At 43.7% G+C, this 19536-nt stretch overlaps 1 protein-coding gene across 1 annotated transcript; it reads right to left on the bottom strand.

Moving 5' to 3' along the window:
• Positions 1-170: 170 nt before the first annotated feature.
• LOC108093557 (mucin-5AC) lies at positions 171-17372 on the bottom strand. The gene is given in 7 exon segments (XM_017193651.2): positions 171-1431; positions 1434-3597; positions 3661-3927; positions 3990-4036; positions 5841-5888; positions 16519-16845; positions 17321-17372. Coding segments are annotated over 6 exon segments (3408 nt in total). The 5' UTR covers positions 16541-16845; positions 17321-17372; the 3' UTR covers positions 171-571.
• Between the last annotated feature and the right edge of the window lie 2164 nt (positions 17373-19536).

Consider the following 19536-nt stretch of genomic DNA (forward strand, 5'->3'; position numbering starts at 1 on the left):
TGGAGAGCCTAACTAATGGCATAAGTAATGATTTAATCAGTTCGCCATTCATCTCTGATTTGTGTTCCCCAGTTGAAAAGTTCAATTGTATATTTTTATATGTACTTTATTAAGTTTAAATAAATATTTACAAACAGACAGCAAGACGTACAGATTGTTCGAACAGATCGTTCCTACTGGATACGGGATACTGGACACTGGTTATTGGATGGAAAGTGTTCTCGTTCGTTAAGACTAAGCAGTAAGAAACTATTTAATACAACTCTCGGTTTTAATCTTAAACGGAAACTGCTTGGCTGGGCATCAGGAACAACCAAGTCTATGCCTGCTTCGGGCGCGGGAGTATTTTCAGGACCCTCGTCCTCGAGTATTTCGATTACATATTTACAAACTAATTGCGCGAACTGCATTGGCTAATCGAAGTCCATTAACAAGTAACTGGTAACTGGTAATTGGTTCGGAGTGAAAATCAAAGGAAGAGATAATCGAACTGGAAAGTTGGAGGAGTAAGTGGAGTTGACTAAAGTTAGGCATTAACTCGCAAGGTCTAGGAACCGCCGCCATCCTCGCTCTACCGCCTGCTGCTGAACTTGGACGCCAGCGAATATAATGACTTGAGCAGCTCCAGGGCCCTCCGGTCCGAGTTGACCTCCAGCAGCGGGGCCGTCGTCGTCGTCGTTCCCTCCTCCAGATCCTCGACGCGAATCTCGAACTTGGTGGTCTCCTCGTAGCTGCCCGATCCCGTGGTGGTGGGCAGGTCCGTGGTTGTCGTGTAGCCCGGCGTGGTGCTGGTGAAGTACTCGCCGCCGGCGGAGCCACCTCGTCGGAACGTGGTCACCGGGACGCGGTTCGTGGTGGTGGCCAGCCGCTGCCTGGCGCTCTTGCTGTCGATGTCGATGAGGGCGTTCAGCAGGTGCTTCCTGCTCCTCTCCAGCGCCTTGCCGTTGTGGTCGTCGCAGGTCTGGATGAGCAGCAGCAGCAGACTGAGTACCTGGCGGTCGTGCTCCGCCTTGGCCATCACATTTCGCAGATGCAGCGCCTCCTGTTCGTTAAGTCCGCCGAACAGCTTGTTGGCGATCCTCTGGAGACCGCTGCTCGATGGCAAGGCATCTCTGGGGATGTCGTAGCTCCGGAATATGTCCTCCCACTCGTAGCGCGATGGTGTTGGATTGGTCGTCCTGTGAACAAACGGAACCGCTGTGGTGGAAGTCGAGGTGCTAGTGGAGCTCGTGCTGCTGGTGGTGGTCCTCTGCTCCTTCATCAGCCCATCGTTGATGGTCAGGGGATCCAGGAAGTCCGTCTGCGACTTCAATGCCCACGGATGCTCGGTGGGTTTATGGGTGGTAACCAGTTTCTGGGGCCTGGCTTCCTTGAGCAGATCGTTGCGGGACTTGACGAACGACTGCGTTTGCTGCTGCTGCAGGAACTCCTCCCGGAATCCTGGCTGGGTGGGGAGAGCTCCCCGGAGAACTCCAGCTCCTGGCCGCGATTAGTGCTGCCCTCGTAGAGCTCCGTGGTGGTGGAGTAGTCCGGAGCCTGGGTCGAGTCGAACTTGTGGTTGATCTCCGCCGCAATGCTGTTTGGCGTGGGCGTTGTGGCATCTGGCAATCCCTTGGTGGGCAGGTAGTACTTGGCTGTTCCGTCGCTAAAGAGCGAGGGATCTGTGGTGGTCACGGGTTTGAAATTAGGTGTGCTTGGCGGTTCCGTGGGACGAGCTCGGGCGGCCAGTTCCGCTCGGAAGGTAGCTGGGTTGTCCAGGTAACTGGACAAGGCGTTCGAGAAGATCTGGGCAATCTTGCGGGACTCGGGTTTTTCAGCCAGAGCGCCAACTGTGGACCCCGTGCTGCCAATTTGTGGGAACTGCTGGTACTTCGATCCCTGATCAGATTGGGTCGCATTTTGATTGGAGAGCAGACCCGAGCTGATGTCACTTTCTCCAGCATCGCGACCTTGGGCGGTTTTCAGACCAAACAGATTGCTGTACTTCTTCACGGTGGTGTCGCTCAACAGACTCTTCTTGATGTCATCCGCATTTTCACTGATGGCAGGGGGATTCTCAGAAGTGGTCAGTAGTGCCGTGGTGTCCGATGGCTTGATAGTCGGCAGCGGAGGTGGCTTCACGGACAGCTTGGTCTTCACTCCAGTTTTGTCTGGCTTCTCCGATTTCTCTGACTTGCCAACAGCATTAGAGGTTTCGTTGTGCTCCTGGGCAAAGTACTTGGCGAAGGAGACGAGGGCATCTGGTCCCGAGGAGGGTGGAATCTCCAGTCCTACTCTAGCGGGAGCTGCTGCCGCGCCATTCAGCTCCACGTCCTCGAACTGATCCTTCAGCAGGTTCATGGTCTTCAGCATATCCTGCACGTTGCGGTAGACGGACTCCTCCTTCACGGGATTTGGGGCAAACAGAAGGACATCCTCGCCAGCTGCAGCTGCCGCATTTCCCCTGGGGGACTTGGCGCTCTTAGGCAGATAAGTGGGACCGCTGCTGGTGGCCGAGGGAGCCGGAGTGGTTGGCAGATAGTCGCGGCTCTCGGTGGACTTCGCTGGCGCTCGGAACTCCCCGGAGCTGGCCACGTCGTAGTGGTGTCGCATTCCGATGACCACTGGCTTATAAGTGCTGTCCACTTCGATGCTGGCACTGGCAGTTGGCCTAAGCTTCGGTGCAGAAGAGGATTCCAGGAAGATTCCCGAGCTGGCGCCACCGAACCTGTGGGGATTGGGAGTCGTGGCCGCATGACCACCCTTGATGTAGTTCAGCTTTCCCTCGGTGCTCTTCGACTTCACAAGACTTGGAACAGTGGGTGTGTAAAAAGGCGTAGTCTTGGTGGCCTCCAGTCGGCGCACGGTGACATGGCTTCCAGTGGAGTAGTGGGGAGTGGTCTGTGGCACTGATCGGGTGGAGTGGGCCTCGAAGAACTCGGGCTTCTCCTTTGGCTGGCTGGGAATTGGCTTCTCCCGCTCCTTGCTGTGCTCCTCGCTGCCACTGTAGCGGTGCTGTCCCCTCTGTCCGTTCCTTGCTCTCTCGGTGGAAACTCCCCTTTCCTGGGACGCCACTGGAGTCCTAATCCGAGCGGGTTTCAAAACCGCATTGTCATCGTTGCTGTTGCGATTTAAGTTGCTATCCTTATTCGTTCTCCGCTTGGCGGATCCACTGACAAACGAGGAGCTCTCCGCAGTGATCTGGGTCTCGTGGTCGTTGCTGTTGTTGTCGATGCTGGGCAGGACCTTCCGCTGCTTCTCACCCGACACGTCGTCGAAGTCCACACTCTCCACTGAAGCGGGAACGTCCTCCGTGGAATCAATGCGTCTGTCGGAATTCGAGCGAGGACCAGCTCTCGCTTGACCAGCAACTGGAGTAACCTTCGGTTTAATGTTCAGTCCACCGCCCACGATGTTGAATCCCTGGACGGGAACGGAAGGACGCACGCGATGCACTCGCTGCTTGTTGAGGATCTCCGCACTTTCTGCATAATAACCCGAGGATCCCAGGCAGTTCACCTTGAACCACCAGTCGCAGGTGAGCTCGCTCTGCTGGAAGATGGTGCCGTTCGGACAAAGGAAGGATATCTTGCGGCCCTCCTCGCAGATATGAAATACCTATACGGACAAAGAGTTATCTGTAACAAATTCTTCTTTATTTAAATCCAATCATCAGCTCACCTGACAGTCCGTTTCCATATCTGCAAAGTAACCGTTGCCATATGAACGACAGCTAAACGAGGTCTTGGGAATCCTTGGGTAGATGGGAAAGTCGATGCCCGGACGACCCACCACTCCCTGGTACACCTCGTAGTCCACATCCTCATCGGAGGCTCGCTTCTTCAAGTGGTGCTTGTGGTCGTTGCAGTTTGAGTGTGCCTCATAGCGTTCCTCCTCGAATTGAGTGGCCCCCGTTTGCTTGGCCAATATCCGGGCAGGAGTGCGATACTATACAAGATAAAGAACTATATATTCAATATATGTTCAGTTGGAATATCAGATAAACATACCTTTGTTTCTGCGCTTGTGTAGCCAAGAAATATTACTACGAGCAAAGCTGTAATGGGCAATAAAGAATTATATTTAATGATAAGTAAGCCGGAAGCATTACTTATGATAAGACAAGATCATTTCTAACTAAATATAGGTATAACTTTTAAATAATCAAAACTTCATGGGTTATCATTATAATTAAAGTTCATTCATTGGATCTTCAGCTCTTCAAGCGTTTACTTATTTATAATTATATCGTGTTCAAAATCAGCTGGAAACGAGCAGATTAATGTTTAAGAGGAATTCTTTTAATGAATCTTCTCGTGCCACACAGCTATTATTTTCTTTGTGGATAGTTTCGTTTTGATCATTCCCCTGCAATGTCTGGGCCATCAACTTTTCAGGTTTGGACTCTGCTTCGCCATTTAGAATGTCTTCTTGATGGCGAGTCCGCGGACCTTGACTTTTCCATTCAACTTGGATGGCAGGCATTGCCAAATTACGCAAGACGCGACTACTGGGACTGACTGACTGGCTGGAAGTGACTGACCTCAGGCCCCCTCCGCGATGCAATAATTAAATTTTAAAGCATAAAAACAATTAAAGAAAGAAACAGAAATAGAAATAAAAAGTCATGACGGCAGTCTGCGGCAGAGGAAGATGTCAGTCGCACCACGGCGGTTATTTTATTGAATAACAAAAATAGCCGCAAGATTCAAGGCCCACTTGCTGCATAATCACAGCGATTAAGTGAATCATCGAGTGGAGAAGAAGACCCGCTGATGAGTTGGTCGCGGGTGTTGCTGCCTTATTCAAATTAAACAATTGCCCATAATTTGTGCCCGCTGATTGGCAAGCGGGCTCAAATTCGAACGGCCGCCTAATCAAGCATACGCCACGTTGTACTCGCATCAATTTCGAATCTGTCGTTTCATTAGGTTCGCCTTTTCGATCGGGTTCGTGCCTTTGCACAGCGGGATGGTCTGCCGACTTAATTGAGAGGTGCTGTCGATGGGCGCGTAATTACTCAAACTCTCGAAGACTCAAAGCCCAAAGAAGATTGCCGGCCATTGTTGGTTTTATTCGACCACTAGATGAGCTGTCACTTATGCCGTCTTGCCATCTCGCCAACTGGGTCTCGGCCAACACGCCCGTCCTAATGAGCCGTTAAAAATCGCATTTCCCAGGAATTCGGCCGGCCAATCCATTAATTCAAATCAAAGTCACATTTAATCTGAATCGGAATCTGAATCTGTATCTGAACTATGTCTCGGCCCCCCGTTTTGTCGCACGCCAAGTCGCTCTAATAACAAAAAAAAAAAACAAAAAGAAGACGACTCACGCAACTGGCTGAGACAAAGGCGCATTAACGCAATCTTGGCCGCTTTGCCGCCCACGCTTTGCGGCACACGCACGGCCATAAAACTTAGCTTCACCGTTAGCCGCTGATCTACGATGGGAAAATTATGAGCTGACAAGGTCAAGGATGTTGCCAACTCGAAGAACGCTTTTTATTTCTCCAAATATTTATTTAGGGCTACTCTTATGCGAAGTGTGTGTACAAGCAAAAAAATATATAATTACATGGTTATTACCATCAAAATAATGTTAAACCAAAACCAATTCAGAAATGCTGTACTAAAAAAATTATAAAAAATATTATCTGTATGAAAAATAAAATTGAAAATGAAAAACTTTGTCTTAATGTTTATTTTAATTGTTTTTGATACTTATTCATAAGGATTCGCATTAAGAAACAGAATGAATGAATATTCATAGTAACTTAAAATTATTTCTTATCATTTATCTCTGTTTCATATCAGATACTTCTGATTTTGGTGTGTGAACCTTTGAACTTATTTACTTACCGCACAACAAGATGAGCTGCGAACACCGCATTTTGTATTGGGAATTGCCTGAAAGACAGAGGGAAGCGGAGAAACAAATCTTTAGCTAGTTAGGAAAATTATGAATATTTATTGCGAAAGATCGTGGGAGATGCCAAAATATAAGAGAGAGAAAGAAACGGAAAAATAATTATTGTCGAAAACACGTACACCCAGCCAGGCAGGGCGCCGTATTGGGTAATAGAAATTATACGAAAACAACGGCAGAAATAATAAATGAACTCGGGGCTTGCACAAATCGGCGCAGAAGAGTTGTCAATGTGCCGAAGAAGACAAACAAAGCGCAGAAGGCTCTCAGCGATTGCATAACCGGCAGACGCCCACAAACGCATGCAGAAATTTACGGCAGATCGTTAGATATATCTGCTCGCCATATAGAGATATTCAGAAGCGGAGATATGCAGATTCGCAGCTTGTTTTTGGGAAGCGAGTTGCTCGTACCACAGGGTGTATGCGCAATAAATTATTACATTTTAGGCTGGCCCAACCGAAAAGCGAACTGGCTGCCCAGGAACAGATGTTGGGCGCCGGCCAGGAGTAATTCAGTCAGTCAGTTACTCAGTTACTCAGTTAGTCAGTCAGTCAGTTAGTCAGCCAGTCAGTCAATCCCCCAGAAGACATTCACTTCTCGTGGCAAAGCATCGTATCGCTCGCTTCCGTCAGCTCATTTTTGCAGCTGTTGTCGCTGCTGCCGCTGTTCCCGTAGTTTCTGCGTACTTTGCATAATTTCGAGTAATCGTTTTAATTTGCACAACAGCAAACAATATCAAAACTGGGGGAGACACCAGCTAAAAACAAGAGAGTTCAGCGCCAACCGGCTTCCATCGGCGACACTCTTTCAATTAAATCATTTTCAATGGTTTGGGCAATTTGGCCGCCGTCAAGACAAAAGATTTGTTTTCTTTACGTAACGCGACGGTTTTCAATAACAATACTGGATCGAACAGAATCTCGAAATTTCATTCGATGCGAACATAAATTTAAATTGAAATTAGCTGCAGTTGTTCAACACGACGAAGATTCTGCTTTTATGCATTGTCTTCTGGGTTCTTCGGTTGCCGAAATTGCTTTTTGTATTTAAATTAGTGGATTGCCTTGGCGGGGTTCTCGTCTCGGCGGTGGCTGTTTGCCTAAAAATATTCTCACACCTAAATTTAATTTCGTCAAAGTAACGTAATGTACACAAAATAAAATTGCCGCTGTGTCTTTGGTAATAGGCACGTCCAAAGCCTGACATTAAAATTTAATAAAAATTGTAAATTAAGTCGATTAGCCAAGCGATCTGTTAAAGTTCAAGAGTTGCACTCAATGGTCTGCACAAGTTTTAATTTCAATTCACGATTCTCAATTTGCAATTACACGAATCAAGAGTTTGTCATTGTCAAGGCTTTGCCCAAACGAATTGAATTGCCTTTAATGGCGATTAGTCTTTCGAAGGTCAGATCGGTTTTGCTTCGTTCGAGAACATGTATAATGGCCGAATTTATAAATTACTATTAATTAATTAGCTTCGTCGATGAATTATGTTCTGTGGCCAGACATTTCCTCTCAACGGATTCATTGGATGATATCAATCAAACTTTTTATGCAATAATAATAATTTGTATTACTTGATATTAATCAAACTTTTTACACAATAATTCATAGGAAAGCGCGGCGAGAAATGCAGTCATCTTGATGGCAAGACGCTGCTGAAAAGTGTTCAGCGACAACAATGACAAATAAGGAAGTTTCGCTGCCGAATCATTATCGGGCCACAAAAAATGTCAACGCCGTGCGAAGAGCAGGTGTTGAGTTTAAAGCAACAAAAATAATAAGCCAGCACCAGTTGACTGCTAAAGACTGAGGTTGCATTTTCCGCGCCGCGCCGAGGGTCTCCGCAATCAAAATTTGGTTCCGCCTTCGGCGCATGCGCAGAGTTTCGGGGGATCTTGGGATCGGGGGATCGGGAGTTTGGGGATCTTAAGATGGATATGCCAAGGATCGATGCATCCAGCGATTGCCCGGCTCGCTTTTGCGGACTCAAGTGCGAGGAGTTCGAGGGGCGCACTTCTCGCATTGCAGCCAAATGTCTGTTAAATCGTTTTAACCTTTTTGTCAAGTTGCCGCTTAACCTTTACGGTTGCTGAGCTGACATGAAGGAAGCATTTGTTTTTTTCCGCAGCGACTCTTGTTGTTTTTTGCGCTTTTTGCCGCATTGTCTTGTGGCAAAGTGTTGAAACCCGCACAGTGAACACCGAACACTGAACCTAGTACAGTGAACAGTGAACAGAGCACAGTGCACAGAGCATAGAAACTAAGGCAACGCCAAGCTGCTGCTTCTGCTGCTGCTGCTGCCGCCTTCTTCTTCCCCGTCGACCACATGTCGTATACGTGTTATTTGAAGATTTGATTTATTTGTTTTGGCTGTTCGTGTTGCTGGATTGTGGATTGTGGCAGCTTATCTGCTTAGTTGCCTTGCACTGACTCTTGTGTGGCCTTCTCCGTCGACGGATAAATGGTTTTTTATTTCATATTATCTGTAACTCGTGTGCAAGCGAAATAGAGGAAAATTTCACCTTTACCGATGCTCATTATGAAACTGACTTGCTGACTAGCCTTGCCGACCATTCCTGTTGCGAGAAATTGCATAAAGTCAGCGCATCTTCATCTTCAATCGAAGCCCCCACGATTAACACAGCGGACCAAGGAAAGTCTAAAACTTGATTGTTGCTTTTTTCGTTTGTTTGGGAGTGCCATGCAGGTGCAGATGGATATGCTGGTCATTTGGCTAATGGTGGGAGAAAAAGCCAACCTGCCAACCAGAAAGGCCGTTGGCATCCTTGGCAATAAGTTAACCAGCCACGCAGGTAAACTTCCACATTCTGGTAATTCCATATAAAAAATTCGTGCATACATATATTCTTATATTAAATCTACAAATATTCCAGTTTCCTGCCTGACTCATTTGCCTTTTGGTGTTAATCTTCTACTTCAGTAAATGTTATGCTAATTTTCCATAATTAATCAGCAAAACGCTTCCAACATTTTGCTATACATCTAAATAGATTCTGTCATACTATTTTACCTAAACGCGAAGCAAAACTAAAACAAACCCAAATTAAAATGTTAAGCATTTTAAATGAGCAACGCACAGTTGTTTTCGGCTGAGCTTTTGGCAACAAACTGTGTGAAAAATGTCATTATAAATGCATAAAAGTCTAAGCCGAGCTAATCACTTGGCTTTGCCAGAGATTCCCAGGCAAATGTTTTGAAAGTGCCCGCACCATTGTGCATTTTGTTTATTTATTTTACAGCAGATTTGGCAAGCGTCATTTGCTGGTCTTTGTTAGGAACTAAAAGTCTTGCGAGGCGGGCAATTAAAACAGTATTTTATATTGGCACATCCGAGCGATAGAGATCACTTTTCGGGACAGCCCAAAATGATCTCCATTGTGGGGCCCGCTTTTCTTTTATCTTCCTGGCCCATAAATCACTCGGATGATGTGCGTTTTAATATTTGCACAATGTTCCGGTTGAGTTCAAACACTCATAATTGGATTACTGAGCAAATATTTGGAGCTCTCTGTTCAGGTAACTGAAATCCCACTTTGAATGGCAGATGCTATAAAAGCTGAGAAATGGTTCGGGACCTGGGCATATATCAACCTGATCTCAAGTAAATTATGTATGACTTCATTTTAAGGAAAAAGAGTAGTTTGAGACAGTTTTTTTGGGTAAACAATTCATCAATCAAAATTCGTATTATGAAGTTATGGGACAGCATGTATTCAGTGACATTTTGTTTGGCTAACAATTAATCATCTGTTCAAACATCCTTACACGTTGCTCATTATAGTTCATCGTAGCACGGGGAACAATCAAGAAAAACCCAAGTGTGAATGTGCGTCAGACAAGACATGTAAATTTTGCAACAACGAGACTTTTTGTTAAACATTTTTTAAAAGTCGTAGCCCCCGAGAGATTCGGCAGATAGTCAGCCAGTCTGCGGCTGCGTCTGATGATGATGTTTTTTTTTTCGCCCGAAGTTGATGCATTGACCTACGTGTCTCTGATGCACCCAGACATGAGTGTGGTAGCAATTATTGCCACCGATGCTGTTGTTGATGCTGCAGGTTGCTATTCTTGCAACAACTACCATACATGGTTTTTGGGCCCAGTTCGCCCGAGGGGGCGCGGCATCAGTTGCATTTCATAGCCGCCAGAGTTCGACGTGCTAATAGATTTTGAGGTCAAATGCAATCGCTTTGGCTGCTGCTGATGCTGCTTCTGGCCATTTTTTCCGCCTTTGATACAATTTTCGGCCGCTTTTTGCCCAAGAATTCTTGTGCATTTCCGTGCGGCGTTTTTGTGTGTCGGTCGCTCATTTGCAATTTGTGTAGCTGTAGCTCTGGCTGTAGTTGTTGGGCGAGAATGAAAAAGCGAAACACTCCGGCGGTCGGAGGCATAGCTGAAGTCACTTTGACGCTTCGTGGCAGCCGCCTGTCAACTGTTTCACACTTGGCCCATTGAGGGCGAGTCGGAGCTTCGAGCTTCGAGCGCATTCATGTGCCTAGGCTTGCAGGGAACCCAATTTGTTTTTGGCCCAAGCGAATTGCCGGCGATTTGTAAGGCAGCGAAAAACATTTAGCGCCAAATGCGAAGATGATTTCCACTTTTTCGGCCAGCTATTTGCGTTGCGCCCCAGCAATTCTTCATGCAAGAGCTGCCGCGGGGCGGGATGTGCCATCGGCTCTCCACAGATGTTGGAACCCGAACCCATTTCGAAGCCCCCAGGTCTTCCAGTGGGCAGAGTTTGATGCTACTTAATTATCGGTTAAACATATTTTGGGCTGTTTGCTCAGCAGCTCCCCGAAAACTGTTTGCCTGCCGGATCATAAAAAGCTGTTGTAATAACGCGAGTACCGCTCACACTATGGTTAGTATAGTATACCATTAAAGCCAAGGTAATTGTGAAGCTTCGGGCCACAATGGCATAACGAGGAGCTAAGGGCCTTAACCGGAAGCTACGTCCAATTAATCTGAAATCCGAGCTCTGAGAATTGAAATCGGAATTTATGATTCGACTCTTTAATGCATATCAGATGTCTTCTAGTCAATTCATTCTACTCTTGATGGTTTATGTGGCTAGTTTATCAAATGGAACAATAATGGGCCATTAACAGCTTTGATTCCACTGTGAAATGTATTGTGTTGTCTTCAATTTAATTACTTTTTTGGCAATAAGATAATATTGCAAAAATGTCAACCAGATTTGGCATTGACTCAAACCAAAACTTGATTTTAAGTGGGCTAAACAGGAATGAGTTAAATATTAAATTAAGCTTCTAACTGGTAATAACGGTTGAATAAATGGTGGTAATTGAACAAAATTCAGATGTCAAATAATGAATACAACAAAAAGGCACTTAAAAATATATCAGAACCTGGATTTTTGATTGTTATAAGATCAATTTGACAATCGCAAACAAAACCAGTTGCAATTTAAACAACCCATTTTGTTTTTACTTTGTGAAAGTATTACAGAAATATATATTACGTTCGTCCGAAGATGAACTCGGCTCAATCCGGTTCGGTACATCTATGTTGCCAATCTACCAATTCCGGTATTGCCTCCTCCAATCGGCCAATTCGCTGTGTCACCCATCGCGGAAATTAATCCCCCGCCAGTGCTCACATAACAATTGAGTTGTCACCAGAAAGATATATAACTTGCCGCTGGATGTGCCAAGTTTTCGCTAATAGCCGAAAATATCAAAAGATAACAATTGAAAACGCCGCTCTGCCAGTTTCAATTGATATGAGGCAATCTGCAGATTCGAGCTGGCAAGCGCAATTTATGACAGCCCAAACGGCTTCAGACACGCCGGCAACAATTGCAGCAGAAAACCAGTAGCACCAACTGCCAGCCACCAACAACCACTAAAAACAACAACAACAACAACAACCAGCCAAGTCGAGTCGAGTCGAGCGGCAATTAATAAGTAATTGGTGTCGACGTCGTCGGTTGTTGCCAAAGTAGCAGCAACAGCAGCAGCAACAGTGTTGCACTTCGAATTGGTTCTTTTGTTCGGCTCGAATCCAGATTACGCATATTTGGGTCAGCGTTTGTTATCAGGGCGCCACGTATTTATGTCACCCGGTTAAATAATCAACTCTCGCGGCGAATACTCGTAGTAATTATAGCCAGCAACAATGGCCAACCCAACTGAGTCAGTGGGGCTTTGTGGCTTCTCTTTGCCGCGCTTTTCCTCGTCGAGATGGCCTTTTTGTGATTGCTTCAACTTGCACCCATCTCAATGCACTCACGTGTGTGTGTGTGTGTGTGTGTGTATATGTGTTAGCCATACAGCAGATGAGATGCGAATTAGTTGCTTATTGTTTGGGGTAATTGTTTCTTGTTTGCCTGTTGCCGCGTAAATGAAAGTCATTTTGATTTTGATTTTGTTATGATTTCGTTGTTCGTTTAGCGTGTCGGTGGCGGAAAATGAAAAACTTTAAGCGGAAATCGCGCGAAAATTACATTTTTGTTTACTCTTCAGTATTCAGAAGACGTAATCGGCAGCTGTATTAGGATAAGTTCAAAGCTCAAAACACGATTCTAGAGTCTCCCCAGCGAACTTCAAACAAAAGACTCAAGTAACGAACTTGACTTTGGCACGACAAGAAAAATGCTTTTGTTGCCTTTTGCTGTTTTTGCCATTTTTCAAGCGCGCGTCTGTAAGCGACAACGAGTTCCAAAATATCAAAGTGTTTTTTCTGGTTATGTTTTTGTGTAGCAAACATGATTATGACTGTTGAAAGCTCTTGTCATTTGGCTGCCTTCGCGCGCCCGATTGTGCTTGAAAACATCCAACAATACAGAGGAATAAATGCGGAATTTGTTTCTGGCTTCTTTGATTTATTGATTGGATTTTCAATGGTAAGCATGTGAGGTAGGTGTCTCTAATTGGCTGTCAGCTGTTCGAATGGAATAGGTGTCTGATATTGATACCAATTTGTGAGAGTTGCCTACTTAAGTAGTGCCCAATGTGCGATTATTGACAGATTATTCTTGTTTATTTTTATACGTAATGGTAGTTCAGAGGAACCGCTTTGAACATCAGTGGGAAATATTCGTGGCCATAAATTTATTGCCAAATGCTTTTAATAACCCGCGGTGAGAACGGCAATTCGAGATTCTGGCCTTGGCCGACACCTCTTTAGAAATATCCCATTAGTGTCTTCATATTTAATACGTTTTTTTATGATTCACGAGCCACCCAGCAACCTGTTTTATTGATCGCGATCGAGAAGAAACAAATACGCATCCTTAGCGCGAGCCACATGATGTCACTATCCCGAATTAGATCCTGGCTAAGAGGTAAACAAACAGAGAAGTGAGTCAAATAATCTGGAATCAGGTTCTCCAGCAACTGTAAAACGACGAATTAATTATCTCGATATCAAAACTTAGATAAATTCGATATGCGTAGAAAGAAAGCACCTCGCAAAACTTGTTCTGTGGCTGAAAGCCTGACGAGATTTGCTCATTTTTCATTGTTTACCTAATAAATGGAGGAACATTGATAACTGCGATTATTAGCCACTAAAGCCGAAATTCATTATGACTGTTTTTGTGGCCGAACAACTCGTGCTAAAAAAAGCTCCTAATTAAAAAAGTTGGTCCGCTATCCAAGAAAAACGGTCCGATTTGCTAAGCTCCCAAAAGAAACTCACTGCTATAAAATGTTTATGTGCAACTCACTGTCCAAGATGGAAACTCCTTCTCCGTGAAGTTCACCTTAGACCATGCAGATCAAAATGCCATTCGAGTGGCAGCCCTAAAATGGCCTAAACGAAGCAAGCCAGGCCATGGAGGTCAGCTTCTTGGCCTGACATTTAGCCTGCAGACTGTGGCCGAGTGTTAAGCTAGAAATGGCTATAACTATTGCTATATCTGGGTGGATGAGGTTCCATTAAAAAAGCTGACAAACGCCACGCAATTCGCAACGCACGTGTGTCTTGATGAACGAGCAGAATGCTGGCATTTAGTCGCCGAATGGCTATAATGATCATATTTAAAATCGTGATGTAATTGAACGGTCTACGCATGCGAGTAAATAACTATTATTAAGGAAAGGCTTGATGCAGCATAAATTTGATAAATTATAGTTGAATGCCTGAGTTGAAGACATCATTTGATTGCCTAAATCACACAATTCCTTTTAAAAGTTCAAGTTCGTTGGTTTTTGTTTTCTATTTGCTCACGAAAAAATTGACAAGAGGTTTTTTATGGCTCAAGTGCACTCAACTGACATTCTGCCAAGTGACTAAAAAGTGGTTGCGGTTGTATGAAGTTTTTGGCTTGATGCAAGTTCGTTGTCAAAGTCTTTCGTTTTTTTCGTGGTTGCCAAAATAAAAACCTGGACTTAAAGTTGAAGAACAGAAAAAGAAAAAAGACGATGAATCGTAATAATAACTTGATGAAAAACCCGAGTGGATCCGCCTAGAATATGTTGAAATTTTGACTTAGAAAAAAAAAACAGAAAAAATACAAAACATCGACATTATTTACACTTCATTAATCACTAAAGACGGGCCACAAAAACAACGCCAGCAAAGCGACTTAGAGCAGCAGCTTTTGTAAAGTTGTTTGTTTTGTCTACAAGGAATCGCTAGATACTTTTACCCGTATCTCGCAGATGCGGCTCATTGGCTTTTCAGCGATGCGCACGCAGCGCCAGTTAACGCATCAACACTTGAATGGGATACAAGGTACACGACTACGGCGACTTAAAACAGCACTGCCTAAGTTGCTGGAGGGGAATCCTCCTTTTGGGCATTGTTGCTTGAATGACTTTTTAATTTATTTGCCATTTCTTTCGCTGGCAACGTTAATGAGCAGCCCAGACCAGACCAGACCAGACCAGACCGGAGCAGAGCAGAGCAGAGCAGGCCATCCAGGCCAACTCGGCCAGACTAGACCCGGTTAAGAGTCTAACAACAACCACTCGCATTTTGAACTTTTATCTGGCCATCTGCAGACAACAACGGGCAAAATTATATTGTAGCATTTTGTTACATTTGAGTCAGCCCAGCTTGGCTTGGCTTGGCTTGGGCTGGCTTTGCTTTATTTTTCGCCTGCCTTCGGCTCGTCTCCCCAGTCAACTTTAACCTCCTGCCACATAAAACAAAAGCAGGCCTCCCCTTTCTCCCTTTTGTGGGGGTGGGTGGGTGTATGTGTGTGTGTAGGTGTGTGATGTGAAAGACGTTAAGTCACACATTTGGCCTAAATTTGTCTTTTCTCTTAGCCAGGCTTTCCTTTGTTCATTTGCGCCACGAGGCTGTACTGTAGAAGAAAACAAAACTGCGCCACCTCTTGACATTTAAGGCGCATTTCCCAATTTCTGCACTACTTTCTGTGGCCCTCTGGCCGAGTTGCTCACCCAGTAATCACTGTTCGGCGAACAGCGATCGAAATTATCTAACACAAAAATGCTACAGCTGCAAATGGCTGGTTTTCTTCTGGCCCGGCCCAAAACCCAAAGCCCAAAGCAAACCAGATCGGACCAGCCCCCTCCCAAGGGTTTTGGTTCTGAGTTGAGTTGCTACCGCTGCCGTTCATCCTTGAACTGTGTGCTCAGACCCGCCGGCATTATCTTAGATTCGTTAATAACAATGCCAAGTCGAGGCAACAATTGCGGTTGCAAATTTTGCAACACCAAATTTATGCAGTAAAAATTAGAAAACCTACAAAATTGAAATGCATGCCGGCAGTTTTGAGGCTTTTAATTGCCGTATCTATTCATCTAAGCAAGCCAACAATTTGCAAATTAATCATCAGCCAAGAGTCGCCTCTGGCGAACTGAAGATTTATGGAAATTGTCCATTGACTGATTTGGCTAGAACCAATTAATTTTTACATTGATCAGTGAAAATACAAGAAGTCAAGTCTACTGATTTTGAATGGTAATGACTTTGAGTCTACCAATGAGCCAACTTGATTAAGTTATTAAACAAATTTAATGGATAAATAATCTGATGCTTTCGGAGGTTAAATTTCAGCTTAAGTATCGAGCTTATATTGAAATCTATTTTCAAGGAAACTTAAAGAATTTATAAAATTGTAAACACTTCAAGCAGCATTTTAATATGTTTGTATTTTTCTAAAATAAATTATCTTGCAGTTAATGGAAGTAAATATCTTTTAATCCACCTATATAAAAACCAGCATTGCATAATTACTTAGAGAATGAAGGAATAGTTATTTTTCTCAAAAATCCTTGTTAAGTATTATTATCTTTTTACATTAAGTATCCTCTCTTATCTAAGTGAATATGAACATTTACTTGCATAACTTGCAAGAGCCACCATAAAATAGCCTCTCCATCGGACGGCCAACGCATTGACATTTTACCAGCATCTTTGGCTTGCTGACTGGCCAAAAGTAGTAATAAAATTACGTATGCAATAAATCTAACTAAGATGATGCTTTGTGAAAGGCACCAACTTGAATACACACAACCATTTATTATTCGTTCATGCGTACAAACTGCGTTTGGCATTTTATTAGAAGCATCCAAGCTATTCAGCTGTCGATCTGTCGAGCTGTCGAAATTCTCGGCAAAGTATTCCCAGATCCGATCGACTCACTCACCTTTAAGCGGCATCAGCATCATTGGCAGAACTCTGAATGTCAGTTTGTAGAGCAGTAACACTCCGGCAAGTCAGGTTGGTAACTGTGGCAGCAACTCAATCTTCCACAGCTTCCTTTTTTGCTTTCGGTTTCGTGATTGAAGTAATATGGAGGTTTCGCCGTAAACTTATTTATGACAAAGTTTTCCGCTCTCCGACTGGGTTATTCGTGGCGTTTTGTTGTTTTCGTTTTTCTTGTGAATATTACTTAGATGGTTGCATATTATTCGTTATTGTTGTTTATGTTGTCTCACTATGCTCGATTATTCGGTTTATTATTTGTTATGGGCTAGAGAGGGATCAGGTTGTAATGCACAGATATCACGATTTAGTTGATGTTTTCGGTGGTAGCACAAAATCACTTCAAGTCTTCATGTCTGCATTATGAAGCTGTCATTAAGACAAAACTCAAGTTTGGTAATTTCAAAGGAAGTAAATAAATTAGTACAAATGTAACGTTGATTTTGGAGCAAGTTCATAGTAAATAGAGAAAAAACTATATTTGATTAAATTAAACTTATGAAAGATAAATGCAGACTTCAACATGAAGTGATTTTGCTGTCTTGTTTGAATCGCTTTGAATCCTTGGTGTTTTAAAAGTTGTTCACGATCAAAAATCTTTAATAATCAAATCCTGTTTAACTTGTACATTATTGTTCCTTTAAAGTATAGACATCAAAAATAAGTTTTTATCACTAGAGTTTTAAACACCATAAGCACTTTATTTTTCTTAAGTTTATCACTTCGAATTGGTATGAAAATACAGTAAGAGCCAGAGCCAGACGAGCAGAAGACGTCTTCACCCGTACGATATTCACATTTGAATGTTTCAATTGGCAAATGCGGCGTCCAACTTTAGTAGTTGAGCGGGCCGCAGACTCGAATCTCTGTTTAGCGAAAACGCTCGCAAAGCCACTGCAAACACAGCAAAGGCAAAGCCACTCGTCGTCTCCGATTTGGACGAACTTACCGCCCCAGCGAAGATCGCTGCCACATCTTCCTCAATTCCCAAAGACGCCTGAAGAGTGGCCAAAATCAAAAAGCAGTCGCAAAGTCAAACAAACACAGAGTGTCTTTGCAACCGGTCCAGCGATCAGCTGATCGCCGCGATCCAGAGAGGGGCGGAAAAGACCGAAGACGAGAGCACAAATCTTCGGGCTCCGAAGATTTTAACAGAGCCGCATCGGCGGAGAAAAGCTTAACATTTCTGCTAAGAAAAAATCACTGTTACGACAGTCTGAGCTATTTCGGAAATTTCATCACAGTATCTTAAGCATAATATTATTGCTAAGGTGTAAGTTACATTCCAGTCCTTGTAAGTTAAAAACGATTAAATAATAATTAAACTTTTATCTTTAATCTGAGATGCTACTATAGATAATACTATAAAACCTTACACTATTTATTGTTAGTAATTTAAAAATGTTGTAAATCAATAATATTTTATTACTTTACTCAACAGTGTACTTTTATTGAAGAGTTTGGAGTGATTTTTAAAATGTTGTTACATACTAGGTATATATACATTATAAATGATTACCATATTACAAACGGCTATGATTATTGGTAGGGGGTTATAAATCAGGGGGAGTTTTTTAGATAACTATTGGAAAACAGAAATTATTTCATATTTTAAGACGTAAAGCAATTTTAATTTGCCCCCGGACGAAAAAAGATTTCGATGCGTATGTTTTAAATATATTTACAACTCACTATTTCATAAATTCTTGTTAATTTAGGTATTTTTCTAGAACATTTTATTAAATTTTAGAATTGTATATATAATTTTTAAATGTTCAGTAGCATTTTCATACTTTTCCCTCTGTATGGATCTCTTGACTCATTACCATCACTATTACGTATACGCAACATTGTCACGCCCACTTACCGGTTGACAGTTGAAAGGATTAACCTCCTTTGCGTCGTTTCCCATAAATTGCATTAAACGCTGACCACATACAATTGAAATCGATTTCGGTCAATCAGCGAGATGACAGTTTGAAAATCCATCAACCTTTAATGAGGAAGGGGAAGCACTTGTAGGGTTTTTTGACTGGGATTAGGGGTCTGGGGTCTGGGGTCTGAAGTCTGGGGCTTGGAGTGGGCCGGTGGTTAGTTGGCGATGAGCTGGTCGATGGGCCGATGGCTCGATCGCTCGTGGAAGGCATAACAAACAAAATCGCAAATTAAAGATTCGAAATGCTCGCAGTGACGACTCTTTGACTTGAGGCGTTTCTTGTTTCTTGGGTTGTTTCTCGGCTTCTATTTTCCTGCGAGTCGCCAGACAATGGAGCAAAAGGGAAGACAGCTGAAGAGTTGACAGTGGACAGTTTTTATTATGATTTTGGGGCAGCGTCGTTGGGGCCCAGCAGCCAGCTCCGCATTGCATAATATCACTGTTTGATTTTCGTTGGCTTTATCTGCGTCTCCTCCGCTGGCAGCAACTGTTTCTTCCTTCTGCACACGAAGGCAGATGCAGATGCCGATTCATTGCGCCTGCGATTATGGATTCGGTGTAGCAAAAATGCTCAAATAATGGCAGCCGCAAATATTCCCACGAATCTCCAGCCATGGGCCATCGCGCAGCCAGCAGTAGCTTTCCAGCATTGGATCATCGCCAATTGCCGGCGGTTCATGTAAAATTAACATTGGATTCTATTCAAAATCAGAAGTGATGGCCGTAATCACCCGCCAGTCGCCGCTTCTGCTGCTTAACGTGACTTTAATGGCGACTTGGTTCTGGCTCTTAACTAGTTGGTGGTGGTTTCTTTCATTAAAATATATTTACAACGTTTTGTCGTTTGCCCATGCAAATGACATTGAGTCTGCAGCTTTTCTCATTAAGAACGTCGGCGTGGCGAGCCGCATGCAATCATAATGAATTGCCCAATCGATATCTTACAAGCGTTTTGCAAGCAATAAAAACAATTATTAGATGCATCTTATTAGACCTAAATCATTCGATTAGCATTATTCTTTA

Source organism: Drosophila ficusphila, unplaced genomic scaffold (assembly GCF_018152265.1).
Source record: "Drosophila ficusphila isolate 14025-0441.05 unplaced genomic scaffold, ASM1815226v1 contig_791, whole genome shotgun sequence".
NCBI lineage: Eukaryota > Metazoa > Arthropoda > Insecta > Diptera > Drosophilidae > Drosophila > Drosophila ficusphila.